The sequence below is a fragment of the Neopsephotus bourkii genome, unplaced genomic scaffold, assembly GCF_033783945.1.
Source record: "Neopsephotus bourkii isolate Nb327-2 ecotype Australia unplaced genomic scaffold, CSIRO-AGI_Nbou_v1 NB_659, whole genome shotgun sequence".
NCBI classification, from domain to species: domain Eukaryota; kingdom Metazoa; phylum Chordata; class Aves; order Psittaciformes; family Psittacidae; genus Neopsephotus; species Neopsephotus bourkii.
Window position 1 is genome coordinate 6,687,731 of NW_026901158.1, and position 26,097 is coordinate 6,713,827.

At 40.1% G+C, this 26,097-nt stretch overlaps 1 protein-coding gene across 1 annotated transcript in view; it reads left to right on the plus strand.

The window, feature by feature from the left end:
• CDK5RAP2 (CDK5 regulatory subunit associated protein 2) overlaps nucleotides 1-26,097 on the plus strand; it is a 79,576-nt gene that overhangs the window by 25,993 nt on the left and 27,486 nt on the right. Inside the window, 10 exon segments of the mRNA XM_061352332.1 lie at nucleotides 5,460-5,557; nucleotides 9,337-9,467; nucleotides 11,031-11,171; nucleotides 12,133-12,167; nucleotides 16,471-16,566; nucleotides 17,254-17,301; nucleotides 17,906-18,093; nucleotides 20,242-20,704; nucleotides 23,567-23,825; nucleotides 25,588-25,704. Coding sequence (XP_061208316.1) covers nucleotides 5,460-5,557; nucleotides 9,337-9,467; nucleotides 11,031-11,171; nucleotides 12,133-12,167; nucleotides 16,471-16,566; nucleotides 17,254-17,301; nucleotides 17,906-18,093; nucleotides 20,242-20,704; nucleotides 23,567-23,825; nucleotides 25,588-25,704 — 1,576 coding nt within the window.

The window sequence follows — 26,097 nt, forward strand, 5'->3', positions numbered from 1 at the left end:
GAACATGATTTGTATGATTGTGATGGTATTGGTCTACCATCATAAAAATACATAATATTGTACTTGGAGGAGTTTATCCTTGGCATCACTAAACTTACTAAAATAAGACAGGTACTGTTAAGTTTTTTAATCACTTGCTGACTCCATCAGTGCGTTATCTGTACAGATTATTGAGAACTGCTTTTGGAGGTACATTTCTTGTCTTATTTTGGTGGTGGTTGCAGCCTAATATGTTAAGGTCTCCAAAAGCATCAGGCAAAGTAAAAAGGATTTGAGTAGTACATACTATATATGTACTGTTATTTAATTTCTTTAGTAATATATCAGTCATGAATGAGATTTCCTCAACAAAGTTTAAAATTAAGTGAGCCAATAGTAAAGGAAACATAAGTGCTGTTTTATGTCACATTCTGAACACACTAGTGATGACCCACTTAATATGTTATGGGCACTATTACTAAACAAGGTAGGTGTGAGCACACATTGAGTCATGGGTTATATGACAAGTTCAGAGTAAAGGAGCTGCAGTGCTGTTGCCAGGGTACCAGAGCAGAGTATAGCAAAGTATATATGAATATACATGCAGAGAAAATAAAGTCTGTGAAGTCTGAGTAGAAATTCTAACTCTTAAAACAAACTGCAGTGCACACACGTAACTTCTGTCCCAGAGGAAGATGGAAAATCATGCAGAATCAGTGAAAATCAAACACTAACTTTCCTCTGTACACCCCACTTCCAATACAGGTATGTAACCAGGGGAGAGAACAGGGGCAAGTGAAGCCCTGCATGCTAATGACCCAGTACCCACCTTCTAATCACCATCTATTCTCTGTTGCTGGTTCACTTAGTGGCTGTGAACAATACCTAATCACAACCCATTGTCCTTGCAGCCCAAGCTCTGTGTAAGATACCTCCCTAAGAACCTGCTTTGGCATATTAAACAGGAGGTTTTGGACACAGGTTACCCAGAGCTCTGCTCTCATTGGCTGCTTTGGCCTCTGATGACTTTCCAGTGCTGCACCAACTCTCAACAAACGCCCAGCAGGATGCTCCCCACCAGAGAGAACAGAAACCAAGCTGCTCTGGCCTCACTGATCTCGAAAGTTGAAGAAACTGAATTGAGAGATGCAGAACTTTCTGGCTTTTCATCAGATCTTTTTACTTCATTTGAATTTAATGATAGATTTTTAAAGCAACCAACATCCAAAGCTCTGCTGGGTGCCTTGGCCAGGCCAGGGAAGATAAATGACAGTTTCTAATTTGGGAGTGGATTCTTGAGCCACTGTCACAAGCTGAAGAGAGAGCATGCGAGGACACTGATAATTAGGGTAGTCATGCAACTGCTGATTCTGACATCTATGAAAGCTTGGAATGAAATCTATTTTATAGCTAAGAAATGCAGAATTGCAAATAGACTCCTTATAATTTTGGAAACTAGTTGGTTTAGTGCTTAATGCTCTTCTCTCACAACCAGTATTCCTTACAAAGCTCTTTTTGTTGGAGTACTTGTTAGGTAAATCTATTTCTGACACAGATTTTTAGACCTCTGTGGTTCATTTTATTACTGAGAAAAGCAGGGAAATTGAGCAAAGTGGCTCTTGTTCAGTCCTTGAGCTGTGCTTCTGGGTGCTGTTGTGTTGCAGGTGTAATCTTGCACACAGTGATACTGCAGTATGGGGCCACACTAATAGGAGGTTTAATTCTAAATTGATTTCTCTATATTTCTTTAGATATGTGACTTGGTGGCCTGTAACGTTAGCAATTGTCTCATTTATGGTAGCCAATACAGAAAGTTTACTGCAGTACTAGAAGAAACGACCAAGTTCTAGTACTGATAGATGGGTGGAAGCATCAGTGATGAGGTGTAGGTGGTGGTCTTCTCTCAGTCATCATCCTCGAACCTTCAGGGATTTTGGAATGATCCTAATGGTTGTTGTAAGCAGAATATTCAGTGAGTTAACTTTGCCAATCACTTATTTATGATGGAGGTATAAACCTTTTACTTTGCTTACAATTTGAGAAACCTTTAATGAAAATAAGTTACGTTTTACACCTCTGCTGCTTAGCATTAGTATTTCAGACTTAAATATAGACTTTAATGTGTTAGATTGCCTCCTTTCATGGGAATATAAATCTTTCACTGCAATATGGTCCTGGATGTCTTGCAGCTATCTCCTTTAACACATTTTCCCTCACACCATGTGTCAAGAGGTTTAATGTTTCATTAACTCCCACAGCATTACGGTCTATTTAAGTTACAGAGCTGCCTTATGTTTTGTGTACCGTTGGGGAGTTGATTGGAGTAATTCACTCCTACGCTTTATTTAGAAATGACAGTAATAATGTACAGGGGAAAAAACCCCCCATGTTCAGGCTGTATCTCCTCATCCTTATTATTCATGAGAGAGTCTGTAAAATCAAGAACACCTCTTCATGATTTTCCTAACGTCTACCTAGTTGGATGTAGAGTTTACTAATTTGTGTGTAGTCTGTGACATTTAGAATTAAACAGCTCATGTCTCCTGTTATGCAGGGGAAAAAGAGGGAGAATTTCACAAACTTCCTGAGATTTTGGTGCAAATGTAGAACTAAATTAACCTGTGAATTCTCAAAGCAACACAGGAAGCCGGAGCATCATTCTATGCATGACACTGCTTTGATAATACAACAGCCACAGACCCTGAACAACTGGTGACAACCGTTATCTAATTTGTGTACTGTAAACTCTTCACAGTGACATTACTTTGCCAGTGCTTCAGAAAGAGCTTTTAATTAGGATATGGCTCTGTCGTGTCTTCAGTAATAATTGCAGAGCTTGTATCAGACATATGGAAGAGTTCACTGGAACTTTTAACAGACTGTTAACCGACTAAATTAAGTCAAAAGATTTATTTCTTCCTGTGGCTTGCTACGTCATTGAATGGTGTCGTTGTGATCAAACTTTCTCCTAGTTAAACTGCAATCTGTGTGTTTCATGTTCAGTGGCTGTTCTTGAAAGGCTCAGATTCCAGCATCGTGATAAGACTCCTTCATTCAGGCTGTAAGACATACTTTTTAATGTGGGGTTTCTGTGAGGTTTTTTGATTAATGCATCAAGATGGATCTGGATCACTCGCCTCCATCAGTTTGCCTCTGTATTCCTCAGCACTGAGTCAGCAGAAGGCCTTGGTGTGTGCTCCTCATCTCTGTGTCTAGATAATAAACTTGATATGTATCATGAAATGGTTTGGGTTGGAAAGGGCCTTAAGATCATGCAGATCCAACCCCCTGCCATGGTGGGCTCACCTCACACTAGACCATGTTGCCCAAGGCTCTGTCCAACCTGGCTGGAGCCAGGAATGGAGCATTCACCACTTCTTTGGCAATCTATTCCAGGGCCTCACCACCCTCACAGTGAACTTCTTCCTTGTATCTAATCTCAACTTCCCCTGTTTCAGTTTGAACCCATTACCCCTTGCCTTATTGCTACAGTCCCTAATGAAGAGTCCCTCCTCAGCAGCCTTGTAGCACCCTTCAGATATTGGAAGGCTGCTCTGAGTTCTCCATGCAGCCTTTGCACTTTACACGTAGAACAGTATTTAATATATCCATTTCACTAGAAACATTTGTTAGAACTCCAGATACCATTGGGAATGACGGTGGTTTAACAGGATACACGTGCACAAAGGCAAGGTCAGAGTCCGTAGCGTTAGGTGATGGATGGTGCTTGCTCTGCAGTAGGATCTGACACGTAGCAATAATTTGATCCAAACCTGATTACACTTGCAGAATATTATTTACCACGTTTGCCAGCATACTGTTAAATCTGAGTGTAAATAATGAAAAGTAAACAACAGTTGTCCTTGCTTTTGTGCTGTTTGCTTTGCAGAATACTGATTTTTCCCCAAATTAACAGAGTCTGTGCATCATTAGTGTGATTTAACGAGGTTTTATTGGAGCTGGGTTTTTGTTGTGATCCCTTCCTTAGGAATTGCAGTTGGAGTAATAACAGCTGCTTCACACTCCCAGGTGTAGATTTCTTCCTTGTTAATGATCTGTTCTAATGATTTAGTATCTCTCGAGAGTTTCCTTAGCTGAGATTCCACCTGAGCTGTGGCACTTTTTTGTTCTTCCTTTCAGCTTTCAGTCAAAAGAGAGAAGTGAGAGAAGCAAAACTGCTCTTCAAACAGAGGCAGAATATAGGTGTCTGACATTAATACAGCTAAATTTGCTATAGCTATCCCAGTATTTTCTCTTCTGAGATAGCTTTCTTAGGTATTTTATGTAATAAGTGCAAGCAAATACTCCATTAAATAGCTGCATTTTTTGTCTCCTGCTGGAAAAGGGAGCATGTCGTTGTTTTGGAGTGAAAAGATCTTGGGGAAATCAGTGGTTCCTTACTGAGAATGGAGCACAAGTGTCTGGATTTATTCACATAATAATAATATACTGTCTGTGAGCAAGACTGCAGGCAAACAATTGTCTTTTCTTTGCACAAGTAAAGCAGCAGCTTGCAGTGACCCAGCTGAGCGTGCAGAAAGCTGACTCAACGAGTGGATCTGACATGTTCATCCTTTATTTGTCTGCTCAATACAGTCCTTTTTGTTCAGAAGTGGAACAGAATTTGCAGGAACCCTTCCCTCAAAGAAAGCCAGTTTTATCCAGAACACAGAGAGGACTGTTAGGACAATGTTCTAAAGGATGTGCTTGGAGCTTGCGTTTGTCTGCTTTCCCTTCTCCCCCTTCTCCTCCTGCCAGATTGTTCCTGGGGTTTTGAGTTGTAAACTGGAAGTGAGGATGCTTGGGTTGGGGGGTGCAGCGAGAGCTGGTGTGGTTCAGCCTGGAGAAGGCTTCTTACGGGGAGACCTTGGAGCAGCTCCAGTGCCTAAAGGGGCTACAGGAAACCTGGAGAGGAGCTTTGGACAAGGGCCTGTAGGGATAGGATAAGGGAGAATGGCTTTAACCTGCCAGAGGGGAGACTGAGATGAGCTCATAGGCAGAAGCTCTTCCCTGTGAGGGTGCTGAGGCACTGGCACAGGGTGCCCAGAGAAGCTGTGGCTGCCCCATCCCTGGCAGTGTTCAAGGCCAGGTTGGACACAGTGGCTTGGAGCAAGCTGCTCTAGTGGAAGGTGTCCCTGCCCGTGGCAGCGGATGGAACTGGATGAGCTTCAAGATCCCTTCCAACACAAACCAGCCTGGGATTCTGTGACTGTGATAAAAATGTTGAACCACTGTTTAGATCTGTGACTCATAATAAGGAAATAGTGAAGCAGTATTTTTCCTCCTTTAATAATAGTTGGTTTTAAGTATCATGAGCAGTTTCCAGGTTCAGATTAGGCTTTGGAGGTGGACAGTCCTGTTCAGCAGATTTGAACTGTACTTACTTCACATTTTCTTCAGGACACAGGTGCACACATAGCTGTAGATGTGCAAATGTAAAACTGACACGGTAAGCTCAGTATGTTCTTCTTTTAATCTAGGAAAATAAAGAAGCTGAATATGAAAAGCTGATGCTTGCTTTAAGAAAAGAACAAAATATTTATTCTGAGCTAGTGAAGACCTTCAAAGAGTCGGATAGGTGAGTACTGTTTCTGTTGTGGTGGATAATCTAAATTCAGAGGGCAAAAGGCAGAAGTTTGTACCTGTCAGCTGTTCATAAGGGTAAAATGAGCTGTAAAAGAGAAATATTTGTGTAAGTGAGGTTCTATTATGTAAATTACCTAAATGTTCCTGAAAATATTTGTGTTTGCATTGAAATCTCAGATGAGCCACATTTCCATTTAGCTGCCAAAGCAAGCAGCTTAGGGTTCCAGGAGTCAGCTGTGTTGGAATATAGGGGGGAAAACTCAATTCACAGTGAACTTTTGGGTGCTGGATGGTTTCTTGTGCTTTACTCCTGAAATACAGATAATGCTTATCTTAAACGTGACACTGTGAGGATTTTGATGGGAACATAAGTGAGTAAGATTTCTTTAACCAGAAGGTTAAACAAAACAGAGTAATTGAAGTTTGCATAGTATGCCTTCAATGTAAGGCGTTCAGAAGTATGGCAGAGCAAGTGTTTTTTAACCTTTGAGAATCAAAGAATACAATATTTTAGAAAGGAGTCTGTGGCCTACTTTGTAGCCTATTATTGCTTGGCAGCTGAGGAGGACATGTTAAGGTAAAATAAAGACAATTCTTAGCCTTTAGGAAAAATAAATGTGTTTTAGAGAAAAAAATTACTTTTATGATTACAAATAACTTGGTTTTGACGGTATTTACAGAGCTGCCTCTAGTCTCCCTGCTGAAAGCAATGGCTTGTACCTGCCAGCTTTGTGGGGATGTGTCTTTGTATTTTGCAGTTGGTTTATAATCCACAACAGTTTGGAAACTATCAAGTGAATACCACTAGAGTGGGTAAGATCTGGTGTTTGTATTAAGCACATTAATTGTAATGCCATCTTGTGCTTGGCCACAGCTTGGAAGCAGTTCTAAGTACCAGAGTCTTTTTCCTTAGAAATAGTGATAGAAGTCAGATTATGGGTTCAAACTGAAACAAGGGAAGTTCAGGTTAGATATAAGGAAGAAGTTCTTTCCTGTGAGGGTGGTGAGGTGCTGGCACAGGGTGCCCAAAGGAGTGGTAAATGCGGCATCCCTGGCAGTGTTCAAGGCCAGGTTGGACAGAGCCTTGGGAGACGTGGTCTAGTGTGAAGTGTCCCTGCCCATGGCAGGGGGTTGGAACTGGATGATCTTAAGGTCCTTTTTAACCCAAACCACTCTGGGATTCTATGATTCTATGGTTGTGGACTTTATTTCTTCTTTCTGGGAAAAGAGCAATATATTTTGTGACTTTTCGGTTGAATAGTCACCAAATGAAGGACAAGTCAGTTGTTTTTAATGTCTTATAAAGAAGGTGGGACCTGACTTTGAAATATGTTCTGTGGGTAAGGTGGTTGTCAACACTTCAGAATGATGACAACAAAATAATACAGCTCTGATACTAGTTTTTCTTAGAATAACTTTCAAATGAAGAAAATGATAACTGTAGTTATAATCATTAGGGTAATAGGAGTTTTGCAATTAACTTCTATAGAATGTGGAGCAGGATCATTAGTTTTGTTTTCTTGCCATTGAGTTACAGGATGCACAGAGCAGCGATTTGCAGAGGGTGTGCAGTGATTCAGCAGCAGAGCTGGAAGCTGGAGGCAGGTTGTCTTATGTCTCCTCATAGTTTTGTGGGCTGAGATGTGCTGTTAATCCCATCAAGGAAGAGTTGGCCCCCCCAGAGTTCTGGGTAGTTGATAAACAAGCCCTGCCGATAAATTCCACTTCCTCATTTGTGTAATTGCCATCAGCAGTGCCACAGATTTTAGGCAAACATCTGTTTTCTTGCTGACATATCTTCTTCTAGGCGTTATTTATTTTAAGCAACCTGGATGGTTATTTTTCAAGCTAAGCTACTGGATGTCAGGACCAAGACATTTTGTGTCTCTTCAAGCGGGAAATAAATGCTTTCTCTTATAAAACCTTTAGCTCATGAAAAGGAGGAAATGTGCTTACTTAGCTTCTCGTAATGTGTGGGGTTGGTTTGATTCTTAATTTTTTGCTGAGCATTTAAGAGAGCTCTCTCTTCAAAGATCCCCTTGAAGGTGGGAGAATTGGTTAAAGCAGTAGTTTCTTGTGCTAGAAACACTGACACCAGTCATGTCAGAAGACAAACTGAGGCTTTTCATACATGCTGCCTGTTGATTAATGTGTTTCTACAATATGCTGTTATTTTCACATGAGTATGATGTGCTGGATGTTACTGTAGAGTCTCCTCTAAGACGGATTTAAATCTGTTGTAAAGATTCCTCAATTCTCTGGCATTTAGTGCTGTGGATTGGAAATCTGACAGCAGCTTAATTTCAAACAGTGAGGTTCTGAGTGAAGTAAATAATACAATGAGTTCAGTAACACTGAATTTGTTACTAAATCCACTTTATTTCATATTACAGTTTCAGTTTTTAGTGTATTTAAGTCTTTTTAGGGACTGATCAGAACTGAATTGGTATTCTTGAACAGTTTGGGGAAGATACAGCAAGGGGCAGCCAGAGGTGCTGACACTGAGGACAGTGGCTGATGCTCAAGTAAGAGCCTCAGTGGCCACTTTGGAATGAAGCTGCTGAAAGAATTATTTTACCTTAACAAATTGTAACCTGTAAATTTTGGTATTGACACCCCCTTGAGATAATAATAATAATAATAATAATAATATAGTAGAGACGATTTAGACCTTAAAAAGTCCTTTTACAGCCTGTTGGATAAATCAAGGAATAAAACAGTTGTGTCTGGGTCATGTTTTCAATGAAACACAATCTTTTTGGTTTTATCTTAAGTGGAGCATTAGACTGTATAGTATAGTATGGGAAGGGAACAAAGTTTCCATGGTCACCATATCGTGGAATGCGCAGAGCCATCAGTATTATGTGCTAATGATATTTTTGGGCATTGTCGTGGTTTAAGCTCAGCCGTAAATCAGAACCATGCAGCCATATTTCTTCCCCCCTTTCCTCCCCCTGCTCCTGGAGGGATGGGGAGGAGAATTGAAAGAATGTAACTTCCATGGGTTGAGACGAGAGCAGTCCAGTAACTAAGGTATAACACAAATCACTACTGCTACCACCAATAATAATAATGATAAGGGAAATAATGAGGGAAGAGAATACAACCGCTCACCACCCGCCGACCGATACCCAGCCTGACCCCAAGCAGTGATCTTGCCCTTCCGGGTAACTGCCTCCCGTTTTACCTCCTGGGCATGATGTGCTGTGGTATGGAATACCTCTTTGGCTAGTTTGGGTCAGGTGTCCTGTCTCTGCTTCCTCCTGGCTTCCTCTCCTCCCTGGCAGAGCATGAGACTCACAAAGTACTTGGTCAGAGTAAACTCTACCAAGCAACAACTAAAAACATCGGTGTTATCAGTGCTGTTCCCAGGCTGAAAGTCAAAATCACAGCACTGCACCAGCTACTAAGGAGAAAAAGGACTGCTACTGCTGAACCCAGGACTTTTCAGAAGTTAGCAATTGTGATTTACCTTAAATAGAATTACACAGCACTTGGCTGGTGGAATATGTCTGTTGAAGCTGACATAGAAGCAGTACAGCTCCAAACAGCAAGATAAGGTCATATATGTAAACTTTTAATCTCATCTTTCAATATAGAGATTTGTTTGTGTCTATCTATCAAAATGCTGTAACTGTGTGGTTACACACTAGTGATGGCTTAATGGGAAACAGGCTCTGTGTGGAAGCGCCTATGTATAAAACATGCTGAGATCCACAACAGAATGTTTTACATTGAAAACTGAAGATTGCTTTTTCTCCGTTTCTTTAGTATAAATAGCCTGCAAACGGAACTGAACAACATTATCATGTTGAGAAAGGAACTAGAAGAAGCTGTTTTAGATAATCGGAATCTCCAGAAGATCTTAGAAGATCAGATTAAGAACATTAAAACCCGACAAGGTCTGTATACAGCAGCTCATCCCTTTCCTTGATCTGCTTGCACAAAACTGGTTTTACTACAGTTTGCTGTGATGGAGAAGAAACGTTTGAGAGAAGAAAAAGGTGGGAAAAGACTTTTGTGCAGCTTTCTATACCGAAAATTACGTGGAGGATTTGTAACAGAATGTCTTTGAGCAATCAGGGTATATAGGGAGGGACAGCTTTGCTCTTTCTGTGCAGCAAATGTTAGCAATTCCGTGGCAGTTCTCCTGCAGTGATCATTTCAAGCTGCCTACAATTTTGCACCCATAGAATTTACTGTTTTCTGTAGGAGTAAGAGATTCCTGCCTTTAAGTGAAGCTGTGGCCATGGGATCTCTTTCTGGCCATGGAATGTAATGATTTCACAACACTTGGTAAAGAGCTCGTCTCAGGAAATGGCTAAACTCCTCCTACCTGAAGTGCTTCCAGAGAAAGAAGAAATGGCCAGAGGTTTTACTTTGTAACTCATAAATAGTAGAGCTTTTAAATATATCTTATCTTCTGGCTTTTTTATTGCACTTCTTTGGATGTGTTTTTAGTATACACTTAGATATAGAAAAGAATAATTGAAGTGGACGTAGTTAAATATAGTTTACTGCATCTGTACAGAGGTATCTGTTTTATTCATGAGGGGATATATAAATAACAGTAGAGCCTGTTCAATTACCCCTTTCAACTTAGATTTTCAATTTTAGCATCACTCTCTTGACAGCTATGCTAGGTGACAAAAGGTAAGCTTCTGCTGTTGCAGTTTCCAATCTCAGCAGCACAGAGATGATGAACTAGGGTAGGCAAAAGGGTCCTGGGGATACTCCTGGCTTCCCAGAGCAGTTATGCTGAGGGTGGGGCTGATAGGAATGAAAGCTCTGAACGTTAGGAGTCATTTGTGAAGCTCTGGGTCTTTGCAGCAGCCACGGGATCAGTGTCAGAGGTGGGAAGAGGATTTGGATGTCTCCTCTGTCCTCATTTAAACACGCTTTCTCTCTATCTAATGAGATGTATTTATAGAATTAGCTGTCATTTATAGTGTAAATGAACAGGTGTTTATTGAAACATAACAAATCATTCCTGCAGTTAGAGAGGAAATGAATAGGTAACTATGCTCAATTCAATTAATGCAATCTTTTGACCCCAAAGCAAACTCTGTTCAGTAACCTGGCTTTTCACCTTGAGACCTTGTGTTTGTGTCTGTGAAAAGATGGTTAAACCAGAATAACTATTCGTGCCTTCCTGCCCCTCCCTAAAAATTATTCCTAATTGTAATGCTAAATATGCAAATTATAATTCAGAACTCATCCTGATACCCACAGAAAATAGAGCCCCAGAAAATAGAGCCTGTCTGCATGTCAGCGGCACAGAGATATGAGGGCAAAATCTGTTCGATTAAGCAGAAAGCTTATTTTGGGGTTTGAAGAATTTTAACTGGCCTCCCACAGACTTTACTAGTTGGTTCTTATTTGAAAAGTCCTGTCTTTGTATTTGATGCTGTGTTTCTCTGCAAATAAGTTTCTGAAATAATTCCTATCCTTGGTTATTTTGACAGATGAAACACTTTCTTTCTGTGGCGATCAAACATCTTATATGAGTATCTGTTTAAGAGAGCAAGACCATTTATGCCCACATATAGACCATCTGTCTCTCAAAGAACTTAAGGAAAAGGTATTGATCTCGTCTATTATTTACTGTTTCTAATGGCTTAATTCTGCTTCTTTTAGAGTCTGTGTATCTCTCTCAAAAAGGTTTATTTAGGTACGGTTGGGTAGTCCTGAAAGGATTTGAAGTTTTCATCTCTGTGGTTTGTGATCCGCCTTTTATGAACCATTTAGTCTTTGTTCCACCACATGAGCTTCAGAATCAGCTGAAAGATAGCTGGCTTGCTGCAAAGGTTTTATGATAGACACTTGGATTAAAGTTGTTTCAGACTCAGTACCATATTTTAGTGATCATGAAGCACCTCCAAAGAAAGGTTTGTGCATTGAGAATCCTATGACGTGTATTTCATGCATCTTTATTAATCATGTTAGTGGTGTCTATAATTTCTACTTCTCTATAGCATACTCCATCCCAGGATTTTCAAGTCTTTTGGTAAATATGGCATGTTATAAAATAACCATGAGGTAAGTTAATGTTCTCTCCGTTCTACATAAGGAGATCTGAAATTCACAGAGATTAAATGTGCAGACCATTATCAGCCAGTAAATCAGTCTTGCAGTTCAGAAACTTGTTCTTGTTACATACCCCGTGCAGTGACCTCCGATCCATGCACCCATTTATGATAAAGAATTACTTTGACTATGGTTGTTTAGGAGTGAACATAAATCAAGTTTTACATTTCTTATGGCCAGCTGAATTGTAGGCAGGCGTTCAGAATCTGAGGGTGGGTAATCGAAGGGAAGAAGTTTGCCTTACACTGAACAGGTTTCAATAAACTGAGCCCCAGATTGTGTCCCAGTCTCGTTCTGGGGTTATACCACTTTTATCTCTGAACATATTCCCTTCAGTACGTTCAGGGATGCTCATTAGCAAAAGAGTTTATGGTTTATAAACCATTTCTTACTTGAAAAAAGGTTTCTATGCTTGAAAGCTGGTCTGTTTTCCCAAGTATTTCAGTTGGTCTAATAAAGACATTCCACTTTCTTCTGCAGATGATGTCTTCTGCCTTGGCAGTGTTCAAGGCCAGGTTGGATGGGGCTTAGAGCAACCTGGTCTAGTGTGAGGTGTCCCTGTCCATTGCAGGGGGGTTGGAACTAGGTGATCTTAAGGTCCCTTCTAACCTGAACCTTCAGTGATTCTTGATACGAGTCTACATTACTCTGTGACAGTGATGTCTGTTCAAGAGCTTTGAACATGGTTGTCCTATGAAACTACTCAGAATTACAGTGGTTATAAAGGGTGTTTGAGGTAGATCAAGGCTGTTTCTGAATGCTGCTATTTCCCTGTAATGCTGGTTTCCCTTGCACTGAAATGTTTCTTCTCAAATCAGTTAGTTGGTGTGAGGTGCCCTCAGGTTTCTTCTTGCTGCTGAGTTGCGAAACATGGTACCTCAATAACATGGTTGGAAACTATGGCCTTACAAGTTAAGATTTCTTAAACTCACAAACACATAACTAGGGAGATTGCCTCATGAGCATTTTAGTTATTACTGAAAGTCTGCTTGTCTACTGTTCAAGAGTCATTCTGATGCTGTCTAATTCTGTTCACATCTCCTCTGCATCAACAAAACGAGAGTTCACTGTAGCCAAAAAAGAGAGAAGAGCACTTCAGGTCACTCAAATACTTGGCTGTTCCTCCATATAGAGTATAGAAGTATATGGAGAAGCGGACAGCATGTAGTTAGATTGCTGAGAGGTGCAAGGAAGTAATCATTGCTGGGTGTTTCACTCTTTAGCCCAAAACTAAGACTTGTTTTAGCTGTAGGGAGGAAGATGTCGTGGCAAAATACTTCCAGTGAGAAGCATTTTGGGTCCTGGATTGCTGGCTGTGAATGGTGAAGGAGGCTCTGGTAGATTCTAGTGAATGTTCTAGCCTCTAGTCACAAAATACTCTTGCTTTTTCAGTTTGAAGCCATGCTGGTGCTACCTTTAATTGAAATACGTTTTAAATCATAGATTGACCTTTAGAGATGCCATAGCTTTTATCAAAATAACGGATTACATCTTCCTGTAATAGCTTTGCATGAAAAGCTTGTGGGCAATCTGCGCTTCCTATAGATGAATACATGCGGCAGTTTGCCCCTTTACCCTGCAGAGGGTGCTGCACTCCCACTGATGCCATAATTAACGCCAAAGATGCTTGTGTCTTGTGTAATAAAGATTATCCTGACAAGATACTGTGTGCTCCTGTGTTTGTCTCAGCGCGAAAAGTACATGTAGGGCTACTTCCTTAAGAAGCTGTCTACATGAAATTAGATGTAGAATGACAGAGTGAAGCTTCTAAATTACAAATAAACCTCAACATTCTAGTAAAGGAAATAGGAAAATAAAATAGGGTATTTTAACCATTTTAACCATGCCAGAATGATAATATCACTACGGAGCTCAAAAGTGAAAGGAGCTATAATTAAGTGTTTAGTTTAAAAAGTATCATTTGATCAGTCTTGACAATAAAAGGCAACCTGGATTTCGGGCTATGGTTTGTGACAGCAGTGTGTTTTACATCTTAATAACTATTGTCAAAACCCCCCTAAGTTCTGGTTTTCATGTGTATTTTGGGCTCAAATTTGCTGGCAGGTAGTGCTGAGCTGACAGTAATGTATGTGCTATATGAGGGATTTGGACAGGCACAGGAAGATGTATACTACTCTTGTTCTTACAATGTACCCATCTTTCTTTTCCTTTGGCTTCTTCCTTGGCTTCGGCGCACAGATCAGATGAAGCTGCATGTTGGTGCCTCTGAAGGGCATTTCCCTAAGGTCTGATAGCCCTTAGGACTCTGGGTCTTGGCTTAATGTTCATGCTAGGAGGGAGAAGGAGGAGAGAAAAAGGTTGTTTTTGTACTGTCCTCTGAACATCTGCTTTCTCAGAGAGAAGCAGCCTCAGTGATTTCAGCCTTCAGGGCTCCAGGGATCTTTGCAAACCAAGCATATCAGTGGTTCATTTAGGAGAAACATTCTCAAGGTTTTTAGTCTCCAAGGAAATACTTTAAACAGCAGCTTATTCTGGGTAGGCTTTTTTCTTTTCCTGGCCTTAGGACACTTATTTTCTTTTAATATTATGGTTGTATTCCTTAGAGCACAGCAAGTTTCTTTCCAGCATCTCAGCCACAGGACCAGGCTCAAACCGCAGTCGTTTGTTAGAACGGTGTTCTATAACCCAGTGGTCCTGTGTAATAGTTTCAGTCTAAGTATCATCACTTACTAAACCAAATACTGGCCTGGGAAAAGCCTATACTAATAAATGCTGAAGTATAAAAAGTAGTTGCATTGGGTGGGTAAAGGTGTATATGGAAACAAGTTTATTTTCAATACACAAGTGTAAGGTTTGTCCTGAATATACACAAAGAAGATTAAACCTTAGCAGTTTTCTTTATAATAGCTAAAATGACTGCACCTTTGGCATCCCATGAGTACAACAAAAAGATCTTCTTATAATGCATGCCCTTGCTATATATCAGAATCCTGTCTGTGTCTTCCTCCCCTTTTCAGATGGTCTTTACTTTGTGCTGCCCTAGAAAACCAAGTCTGAGTGCAGATACCAAAATAATTCAATCACGAGGTGGAAGTTAGTTTTCAATATAGATTTTTAATAGCAAGAGGCAAATATATCAATATGCTGCACCATCCGGTTTCTGCCTTTTAAAATTCATACTTTAAACCATTAGAGCTGCTAATGCTGGAGGGATAGGAAGATAAGGCTTTTCTCATTTATTTCATATATATATATATATATATACATGCACACACACACATATATATATGTGAGTACATTCTCTGCATACTCAATTAAAACTCAAACCCTACACAAGCAGTCAATTCCCACTGTCCTTAAGAAGGAAAACTTATGCCCCTTGCAGAATCCTGCTTTCCTGTGGTTGCACTGCCATGCTGTGAGCTGAGACTTTCCAGCATGTGGTACAGAGGAAGCAGGTTTCTGTTCTCCTGCCGTAAGTTGCAGCCCTGTGCTGTGTACCCCTCAAAGCTATAAATATCACATGCACGACCCCTAGGCACCAGCTCCTTTCCTTCCAGTCCATCTTGTGAATCTCTCTGCCTATGAACTCCATTTGCTGTAACTATGCTGAAGATTCTGCTTTCCTTAAGGTAATCTTTCTTTCACCCAGTCACACCAAAATACGACTGTTAAACCCAGAGGTGCTGTACTATTGCCACAAGTGCTTTAAGACTAATGCAGGTTTGAGTCCTCTGTTAGTGCTGTATCCTACTATGGTTTAGGCATTTTAGACACAGCATCCTTAATGTTCACCATCACTTTTGCATGTTTCTACTATTTAATGAGATTTTAGCAGCAAAGATCTAAAGAGAGGGGAGGTTTAGATCAGACATAAGGAAGAAAGAAGGGTGCTGAGGCACTGGCACAGGGTGCCCAGAGAAGCTGTGGCTGCCCCATCCCTGGCAGTGTTCAAGGCCAGGTTGGACACAGGGGCTTGGAGCAAGCTGCTCTAGTGGAAGGTGTCCCTGCCCGTGGCAGGGGATTGGAACTGGATGGGCGTTAAGGTCCCTTCCAACACAAACCATTCTGTGATTCTATCCAGCAAACCAAAGGGATTCTCACCTTCCTGCCAGTAATGCTGATGTCAGGAACTTCAGTTCTGCTACTAAAAAGGCTTGAGTCTTCCTTCTTTTTTGTTCAGGAATTATTAGTGATGGGCCGTGGATTGGGTCTTGTGGAAAATAAATGGAAAAAAGATGATTTGGCACCGTTTGCCACAGATTGGCATATTTGGGCAAGACACAGCAGATTGTAACTTGAAGTGTTACAGGAAATCTTACTGTCTAGCAAGCTACATGTGCTTTGTTTTAAAAGCATCTATGTTTTGGATGCTGGAGCATAAATCGTGTACCAAATGCAAATACATTCTGGAAACTGGTGAATAAAATAGGCAGAGAACATGAAGAGACAGAGGACTTTTCCCAGAAGGTTTTTATGTTCTTTGTAAACTCTGAAGAGAAAGGGTTAAATATAAATTATATAAATAAATATATATATATAAAAGGTTATATATAAGTATAAATAATAAGGGTTAAATATAAATGAAGAGAAAGGGTTAAATTTAAATATAAATAAAAGGGTAAAATATAAATGAAGGAATGTATAAGACAAAGTTTCATTGTATTGTGAAATACACTGGGTCTGTGTTAATTTTCTTTGATCTTGTTGAAGGAACCTAATTCAGTGTTTGTTACTTTGTATTGCAGCCATTTCTTATTTTTCTTTCAAGACATATCACTGACTTATTTATGCATGTTTCATATCATGGTATTTTTTGTTGTGCTACATTTTCACATCATTCCATACTTTGTGTAGTGTCCTGAAACAACAGAGGAGCCTGTCATGCAGACTGAAGGCAGTGACAATGCCAGGAAGATGCAGAACAGCCAGTTTTGTGAGAGGGTCAGTCAGGTAGGGCTTCACTCTGGGTTCATTATGTTAAAGTGCTCTTCTCTCTGCATGCCTTTAGAAGTTCTGATTTTGTCAGAACACTCTTGCAAACAAAGCATACTTCTCTTGGTATCTGATTTTGCTTTCAACTAATCGTTATCCTAAAGAGGTTCTGAAAGCTTTTTCTGCTGCTAGGCTTCTGCAGTCAGGACAGGTTTTGTTCTGGTCCTTGTTTTCTCTTGTTTGAGTCATAATCTTCCTTAATGGGGATGTCAGTCCCTTGAAGTTGTTTCTTTGCATACACACAGACTGATCTTAAGCCTCCACTGCAGTCAGGCCTGTAGTTCAAATTGTATAAGGTTCACTTGCTATGATTGAGGAAAAAATGCTGTAGATCCTTCTTCACGGTTGAAATACTTGATGTCTTGATTATTTGATGACTGCATTTTCATGCATACAGGAAACTGTTGTGCTCTTATTCTATCACTTAAATGCAATGTAATAGAAAGCATCATGGCATCATAAAATAATTCAGGTTGCAAGGGACTTTAGAGGATCGTAAAGTGCAAATAAAGGTGAACCTTTCTTGTTTAAAAGTTGAAACAGGCTAAAATATGACACAAAATGGAGCATTTTGGTTAGTAATCATGAAGAATATGATGTTCTGTTCTTTGAAATGTGTGATTTCTGTGTTCCTCTGTTTACTAGGTATGCCCTCAAGTACCTTCGGATTTCCCATGTGAAGTGGATAAACAGGTAAGTGACGTATTGTAAAGGTTCTCTTGATGACCGTTAAGCATCTTAATCTCATGTCGCTGGTATCTGCTGGTAGAAATTATATGAATTCTCTTTGAAGACTTCAATTGATTTAAATGGGGTTGAATTACTGGAGAGATCCCATGTAAAATTTGCTAAGACATCTCTATGGTGTTGCATGTAAGAAGCTGGCAGCTTGTAGGTACTTCAAGCTTCATCTTGTCCTGTCCATCAGGGCTTGCATCTGGAGATCCCAGGACAGAATCTGTGCTATAGACAGCTGATTCAAAGGGGAACTAATAAAAAGTTAGCTCCAATCTGCAGACAACATTCCAGAAGTTTCATACCCCTTCATAGATAAAGACCTTCAGGGAAATCTACTTACTACTTATGAAACAACCAATCCCTATGAATTAATCATATGGAATAGATGTTAATTAGTTTTTCTATTAATAAATAGTAAGTGAAATGTCTGTGGATGCTTCTTAATGTAGATAAAAAGCATCAGGAATTACAAAACCTGATTACAAAAAGATTACAGCCTTGAATTTAACAGAACATTACATACCTCTGTAATAAGAAGATGTTGGCAATTTTTTAACAGATAACTCCATCAGGCTATTCAGAGAGTTTCTGCACAAACAGACATTATAGGAGTCCACATAAGCTTCAATTTGAACATGATACACCTGGCAAACACTTGGGCAGAATGGGAATGAGTGAACATGACACAGAAGGGGATTTGCACACATCTCTGCTAAGAGAAAAGAGAACATCTGTGCTGGAAAATACGTAAGTATGAGGGATATGCACTGCTTTTGACAGTATTTCTATCTGAGAAGAGAATAAAGTCATTTTGCTAAAGTGAATTTAGATAATGGCACTGTCTAATTTACCTGAGAGATTGACAAGGCACCTTCAGAGCCATTTTAGTCTATCAAGCAATTAAGTCATTAGGAAACGTACTATCAGTAGAAATCCTTGAGAAAAACCCATTACAAGCAAAAAAACCTCTCCAAAGTTACTGATAGAGGGAATTTTACCATAGGAAACGGTTGTTTTCAGGATGTGCTCTAGCAGTGTGAAAGGCCACGGATAGGTGTTAGTGAAAGGCATTATGGTGGAGGAGACAGCACTTCTTTGCTGTAAAAATTACTTGTGAGGAAGTGAGGTGGAGGAACTGGAGTGACAAGGATTGTTTTACATGTTTAATTCTGAATGGACGTTACTGTATGCTCTGTGGCCTTTGCTGTTTCAGCTAAGCTGCTTGGACAGAGGTTTGCTCTATGTGTGCAGTTTAGGGAGTCTGGGCCTGTGTCCTGTGGATGACTGATTGGGTTACTCCAGTGTAACTACTTGTAGGACTGTGCTGAGATGAGCCATATAGTAAGTAGTTAGGTCACTTTTCATGCAGGAGAAAATACTTGTGTAACTGAATCTATATAAACCCTTGTGTAATCCATGTTTTTCAAGTGTGTGTTACACTATGGTTTGATCAGTTTCCAGCTGAAATGCTCATTTCCATAGGAACTGGACCATGCGAAGCAAGAATATAGAAAAAATCACACCCTGACTAGTTTCGTTTCCCCCAGTTTCATGCTTACACCACTGAATCTGGTTGAAAATAGAGATAGAGCTTTTGTGGAGATCATTTTCATTTTCCTTTCCTACTTCTCTCCCTGCTGTAATAACTGTGTACAGTGTATTATGTGACCTTTTTTCAGTGCCTTTCAGTGCTGTTCTTTCAGCTACCCATAGTTTCTGGAGAGTAATGGGAATGACCTGCCATACACGTTGTGCTCAGCGATGCTGGTAGCAGCATCTCCTGTGGAGTTACAGAAGTCACATCCAGTTTTCTGTGTTCAGCATGCACTGTGCTTGACTTTACTCAAGCACGTCTATATTTTTACATTACTATTTAAAACTCTCCAGTATGCATAAATGGTCTTAGTTGCCTAAGCACTAGTTACTGGCAAATGAGGGGATGCTACTGTCTTAGAAGATGAATAGATAATGTTGTTTTATTTGTTAACTTTACTTAAAAGGCTGCTAATGAGTGATTCCAGCACCATCATCTTTACCACTCTAGTGTGTAATCTTTTCTATGTTCAAGTATAAATGACCAGACTGACTGGTGATGAGCCTGTACTTTGCATAACTGAATTCTCACTAATGACATTAGGTGCCAGAGAAAGACATAAAAAGCCTAGTTAGCGTCCCCATTTTGAATGCTAGCTATACAAATGCAGTTGTTTTAAATGCTGGTTTATATGTTTAGTGGCACAAACAGCTCTCTATTGGACACATGAAATTGTCTGTAGAATTTGAGGGCTTGCTTTTGCTTTAAATGGCTCTTATTTGGCTTCAGTTTCTCTTAAAACATTGCTTTCTGAACTGTTGTCTATGGACCACTAGCTATCTGTGGGGCAGTTTGGTGGTCTGGAATGAGCTGGCTTTCAGGCTTTTAGCTGCTTTCTCAGTTTCTATCTTCCCTGGTTCATAAGAAATACATGAAGGGATAGATTTTCAGATAAACTCAACATCTGGAGTCTCTCGTGGTTTTGGTAGAATTCTATTATTAAGGTAGTTAGAGAGTAAACTCTTTTGCAAATCCATTTGTGTTTCTTACATTGCTGTTCTGTGTAAGCAGTTGATTTTGTTAGCAGAGGCTTAGCATCTGTTCACAATGGTGAGGGGTGAAAGGGCATAGGTGGTCATAAACAGGAGAAGGGCATTGATGGGATCATGTATGATATAACTCATGTTGTAAAAAGGTTTGAATTCTCTTTGTTAGTAATTAATTCATTAATGAGTAGAATGGAATGTTCTGGGAATTTCAGGTATGTCAAGCCACGTCAAAAGAGTTCTTTAGAGGGTATTCTTGTTTGCTTAAATAAAAACCTAAATTCTTGCCTTTTCTTTCCTCTTTCCTGAGTATAGCAGACAAGAACAAATGAAAATTGTAAGTGAACTCTTAGATCATCTAAACGCAACTGAGGAAGAATGTTCAAGTGAAGATATGGAGAGAAAGGATGAAAAAGATCTTAGGCAAATGATTATTCAACTAAAAGCTGAACTTAAACATTTCAAGCAGGTCAATAAATTCTTAAAGCAGCGAGTGGAATTGAAATCAGCTTCTGATGGGAAGGAGAAGCTTTACCCAGATGCAGTGCTGCAGATTAATAAGGATATTGAGTTGTTGAAAGCAGAATTGAAAGATGCAGTTACACAAACAATGACTTTGGAGGGTAATGTCATGAGATTCAAACATGAAGGCGAAAAAGGAGCCTCAGAAGAAAAGTCAAAATATTCAAGATTAAATGCAGAAAGAGAACATCAGCAAGAAAATGTGTGTAAGAAGGGTGAGCAGCATGAAAGAGTGTTTTCTGCAAGAACAAATGAAGTAAGTTTATTTAAGATTCACTTTATGGTACTTAGGGAATAGATGTATAAAAGGGAAAATAATGTTTCATTTCTAATATTAAAATCTTGCTTTTGTGTAATTTTCAAAATTAGAAAAAGGAGATGCAAGCTCAAATATATTTTAGATAATTGTTCTTAATGTTCAGAGCTTTTCATCACATACTTCAGTGTGCTTTAGAACATTAATGAATTGAATTTCAATCCTCACTGGGACCAGATACTGGTAAATATTATAGCTATTGGAAAAAGAGATAGTTTGTAGCATAATGGCCTGATTTGGTACTATCTTACATCTCTGCCTACATGTTCATGAAGTGCAGAACCAGAGCATTGAACTGAATGCTTATGAAGTCGAAATGACAAATGTGTTCTAGCAAGTTGAAAACCTGAGAGCTGGTGTCTGAGAGCTGGTGAAGAGCTAATAGTAGAGTACAACAAACCTGAATCTTAATTTTAGGCTTTTATTAACATCTTATCATTGTGCCTTGCTTTTAGAGAAGCATGAGCAGTAGTACTCTATAAAACTGGGGGTAATTCTTCATGCTTGTTTGGAACCTATGTGCACAGAATCTATGTTGTGGCTTGTCCTGCGTTCAGCTTAAACCACAACATGAGTCCAGATGTAAACTGCTTGTGCCAGCTGAGTTTTCAAGCCTTTTGTGTGCAGGCAGTCTGTAATCCCAAACAAAGAGGTGGGAAAATTATCTACTAAAGAGTTCATGTGTATTGTTTCAGTGGCAGTCATAGAAGTGAAATTGAAAACTCTTTGAAGATCTTCATTCTTGCAGAGCAGACAAAGGACAGTATCACTTTTAATTCTGTGCACTGTTAATAGAGAAACATCCTTCAGCAAAGAATGTTTTCCATGGTGTTGGTGGTCAAGAGGTTTGTGAGCTAGAAGTTGGGAACCATGCCTTTTTATTCTGGCTTGTTCTTGTTGGATCCTTCCTTCTGAAGAAAGGGACTTGTAAGCCCAAGAATATTGGTAGGACTTTGTTCTGTACAGGCATAAGCATCTCAGTATAGACTGGGATCTTAAGGAAGAGATTCTGGCAGGAGTGGATGTGCTTCCTCATCTGTTGGTGTTGGTGCTTGCAGGACAGGTGACTCCAGGAGTACATGAAGAGAAGAGGGCAGGGGGAAGTCAGGAAGAGTACAGGTAGTAGAGGGGTTTGAGGACCTCTCTGGTCTATTAGTGAAGATCTGCTTGTGATGGTTTGCTTGAGAACACTAATGATGTCTTTGGGTGGCTTGTCTTCTCAGCAACGAAGGACAGCCTCTCTGAAGGCAAGTAGAGGCCTGTCTGCCCTCCACAGGGAATACCCAGAGTTCTTTCTGCAGACCTCCTTTTTCCTATTTTTGAAGTTCCTATTTTTATTGATTTTCAGTGTACTGTTTTGATTCATCAATTTGCAGATTCTTCTCGAGTTAAATCACTTGCAACCTCAATGCAATCCCTGAGTCAGATGCTTTAAAAGCTTTCTTATTTGGCTAATGCAGTGTACCTTTTGCTTCTGAATGGCTTGATAAATAATTACCTGCAGCCAGTTGAACTGGGCTTGGGGTAATCGGGGTGACGTATATGTCTGTACAACAGCCCTGAGACAGCTGGAAATTGTTGGCTGTTATTAATGCAGTTTAGGAAGTTCATCCCGTCTGGATTTATTTTCCAGCCTCCAAATGATATTGTATTCATGTATGTACCACAGGAATTGAGTGTGCCATTAGGAAAATGGAACTTGCTTTTTATTATGTGAAATTGTGTAAAGACTATAATTGCTAAGAACTGAATGTGAAAAGGTACTTCAGAGTACATTGGGTGGTGAAAGACATTAAGGGACTTACAACACTGGTGGAGCAAATGAACAGCAAAAAAAATACACTAAATCTATCTGAATATGCCATTATTGAGTTTTATTATTATTACACACTATTCCATAACTCTCATCAACATACAGCACGCGTTTAGCTTTTTGGAGATAGCAGCCTTTAATGCTCTGTGGTTTAAACAAGGACACATTTGTTTTATGCAGAGTCTTCAAAAGGTGAGAGGCTAAAATGTAGTGACTTAAGAATTTGGCTTCTTAAAGAAATCTAGTTTTTTTCCCCCTAACTTCAATGATGGAATGTCTGTTCAGTAGGAAACAGGAAGCCTGTGGAAGCTGTTTATAGAGTCTATGGGTGAAGCAGCTATTCTCCTTCATAAGAGTTTCTCTGTGGCAGTATACATCTCCTCTGTAGCTGGTGCAAAGCCATGCTGAGTTTCTCAAAGGGATGGACGTGGGCTGGTATGAAGTAGGGACTGCTGGTTGGAGACAAAAGGAAGAAAGGAAAAGAAATTCAGGAATGTGTGAAAAGCTAGGAGGAACCTCTACTGAAAGAAGATCGAAGGGAAACAGTTCCTGGGCTGTCTGACATTTGTGATATAAAGGAGAGTGGAAAGTAGGAGTTGGAGAGGTGAGGTTGGGTGAGAAACTGTTTTCCTAGACCATACACAATTCAGAGTTAACGAAAACACCTACTGATTAAAAGCCTTTGCTAGTCAATGGTGAATTGTCTGTCTTGCTTAATGAACTGGAAGCCATTCCCTGCATGGCTGCGGATGCGTAAGCAGCAGTTACCTATAGAAAGTGAAATCAGTGGGATAGGTGTGTTTTCCGCTCTGAATGCTTGTTTTTCCTGTTGCAAGGCTGTTGCCATCTCCTTTTCAAAACTAATGTGACAGCTGGCTGATCTTATAGGAAAACCTTTAGTTTTCCTCTCTGAATGTCTGTTTATACTTCATTTACTTGACTATAGATGTAAGCTACCGACTGCCCATCTTATTCCCTGCCTTTTTCAGACTGATTCTGCTTTCCTGCCCAAGAAGTCCCGTCTGCCTGTTCTCTTAAAGTCACACAGACCATTAGGAAACGTGCCTTTGAACTCCTGTGCGCAGAAGTCAGATTCAAACCTACAGCCTCATAGCATGGCACCCTATGAAGGTCTGAAAGCCTGTGAAGTGCAACCTGAACAGATTGAGCCACAAACAAATGGAGAGGTGAAAGAGTCTGTGATTGAAAGCCTTCAAGAAGATCGACAGAAAAGCAGATCAGTGAGAGGTAAATAAAGAGTAGACACAATGACTTGTAATAGTGCTTGAAACAGTGTCTTCTCTTCTTGTAGTAGAAAGTAAAAACAGATAAGTTTTACATAGGTACAATGCTGCTTAATCTGACGAATTTCTTGGGTAGGCAAATATATATAGACCTTGAAACATACCTTTCTTTTTCCTTCTATCCTTGCTGCTAGAATGGAAACCAGCTTTACATGGAATGGGAAGTGCTGTGTAGACATGGCATAACGTGTATAGTAAATGACAGTTTCATAGGGTGCTCACAAATGCACACATATGTCAACGAAAGATTTCCTTTAGAGATGCCAAGTCTAATGAAACCTGTCTGTAATGGAGACAGGAGAGTATAAAAATGCTGTATTTGTTCATGCTGCATAAAGAGGCTTTCCCAATATTCCGCTATCAGTCAAGTCATCCGTGTCTGTTTCCAGTGTGGCTGGGTGAATTTCAACTGAGCTGTTGACAAAGCAGCTGGATTGGCAAAGGATGATGACAAATGGTAAGGCAGAGAACAATGGGTGTTGTATAAAGATTTGGAGTGGTAAATAAAATAGACATGTGCTTAGCAGTTCCATTAAAAACTGAGTAGACGTGGAAAGGATAGGTGAGGGAGAGAGGAGGTATAAATATAACAGAATATACTCAAACAGCAAGTGAAGCACTGTCAAACGCGGAGGTTGCAGAGATGTTGCTAATGTTATTGTGGTAAAGGACAGGTATGGCACTACTTTCTTGAGAATACTTAAGCTGATAGGACTTCAGCCTTGAGAAGAGAAGGCTCCTTAAGGGGAGACCTTAAAGCAGCTTCCAGTGCCTAAAGGGGCTACAGGAAACCTGGAGAGGAGCTTTGGACAAGGGCCTGTAGGGACAGGATAAGGGGGAATGGCTTGAACCTGCCAGAGGGGAGACTGAGATGAGCTCTTAGGCAGAAGCTCTTCCCTGTGAGGGTGCTGAGGCGCTGGCACAGGGTGCCCAGAGAAGCTGTGGCTGCCCCATCCCTGGCAGTGTTCAAGGCCAGGTTGGAGACAGGGGCTTGGAGCAAGCTGCTCTAGTGGAAGGTGTCCCTGCCTGTGGCAGCAGTTGAAACTGGGTGAGCTTTAAGGTCCCTTCCAACCCAAACCAGGCTGGGATTCCATGAACAAATAATACTGGTGGGTGCAAAACACATGGAGAATTCCGAGAAGGGCGGTGCTGGTGGTTTGGATCCTGAAATCAATGAGAACCTGTTGGGACTGAAGGCGTGAGATTTCCCTTCCACACCAATTCTTTCACCCTGGCTAAGAGCTGTACTGCACAATTAGGAATTCTGAGACTTGATGCAATAGGAGATTGCACAAGATTAGCTTATGATCAATGCTCATATTGGAGAAACTTTTTAGCCTTTTCTCTAAGCTTAACATAAACCATTTAAAAATGCACTAGAAATTGAACAACTGTTACGTTACGAAGGGGACCTGCAAACCTTTATTTGGTGTTAGGAAGCTTTGCAGTTCACATCTTTGTAGTTATCCTTATAATCAGTTCAAGGATTTGAAGAATATATACAAACACTGTTTCATGTGACCAGTAATGTTTGTAATATACTTTCAGTTGTTGTTCTTGGGTGATTTTCCTGTTCCAGGTTGTAAGAGAGCTAGATTTGGGTTTATGGGGTGGGTGCTTTTGGAGGTGGTCGTGGTTGGTTTGGGGTTTTTAACTATCCTTATTCATTATTTTTCAGTCACTGACTTCTCTTTCACCTTCTCCAGACAACTCCTCCCTCAAACTGGTTAATAGTGAGGTCCAGGCGGAGCTGCAAGGTGTTGATGCAAATACAGAAAGCAAGAATGAATATGCAATGGACAAAAGTCAGCTGAATTATCAAGGTAGAGCATTTATATGGTATAGTTAAAAAAAAAAAGGAATTTTAAAACTCAACTCTCTTCTGAATTGTGCCAAATTGTAAAGTACTGCAGGTAATTGTCTCCCTTGCCATCCTTTGTGGGGTTTAAAACTTGCTTTCTTAGGTAGCATGGATTAATTGCTGCAAGAATCCAAGCTGGTCTTTTAAGGGTTATGCTTTCAGAAGGACCACAGGGATTTATGAGTCTGGTTTCCAGTAAAACTAATGAGTTGTATGCCTAACTCTGATCTCGATTGCTAACGTCCTCGCTTCTGAACTCTCCTCTGAATGAAATCTTTGTTACTTATTGCTTCTGCATCTAGTTATGAACTATTGGAATGAAGCAACCAAGTGATAGATTTTTGCTTATCAGAAT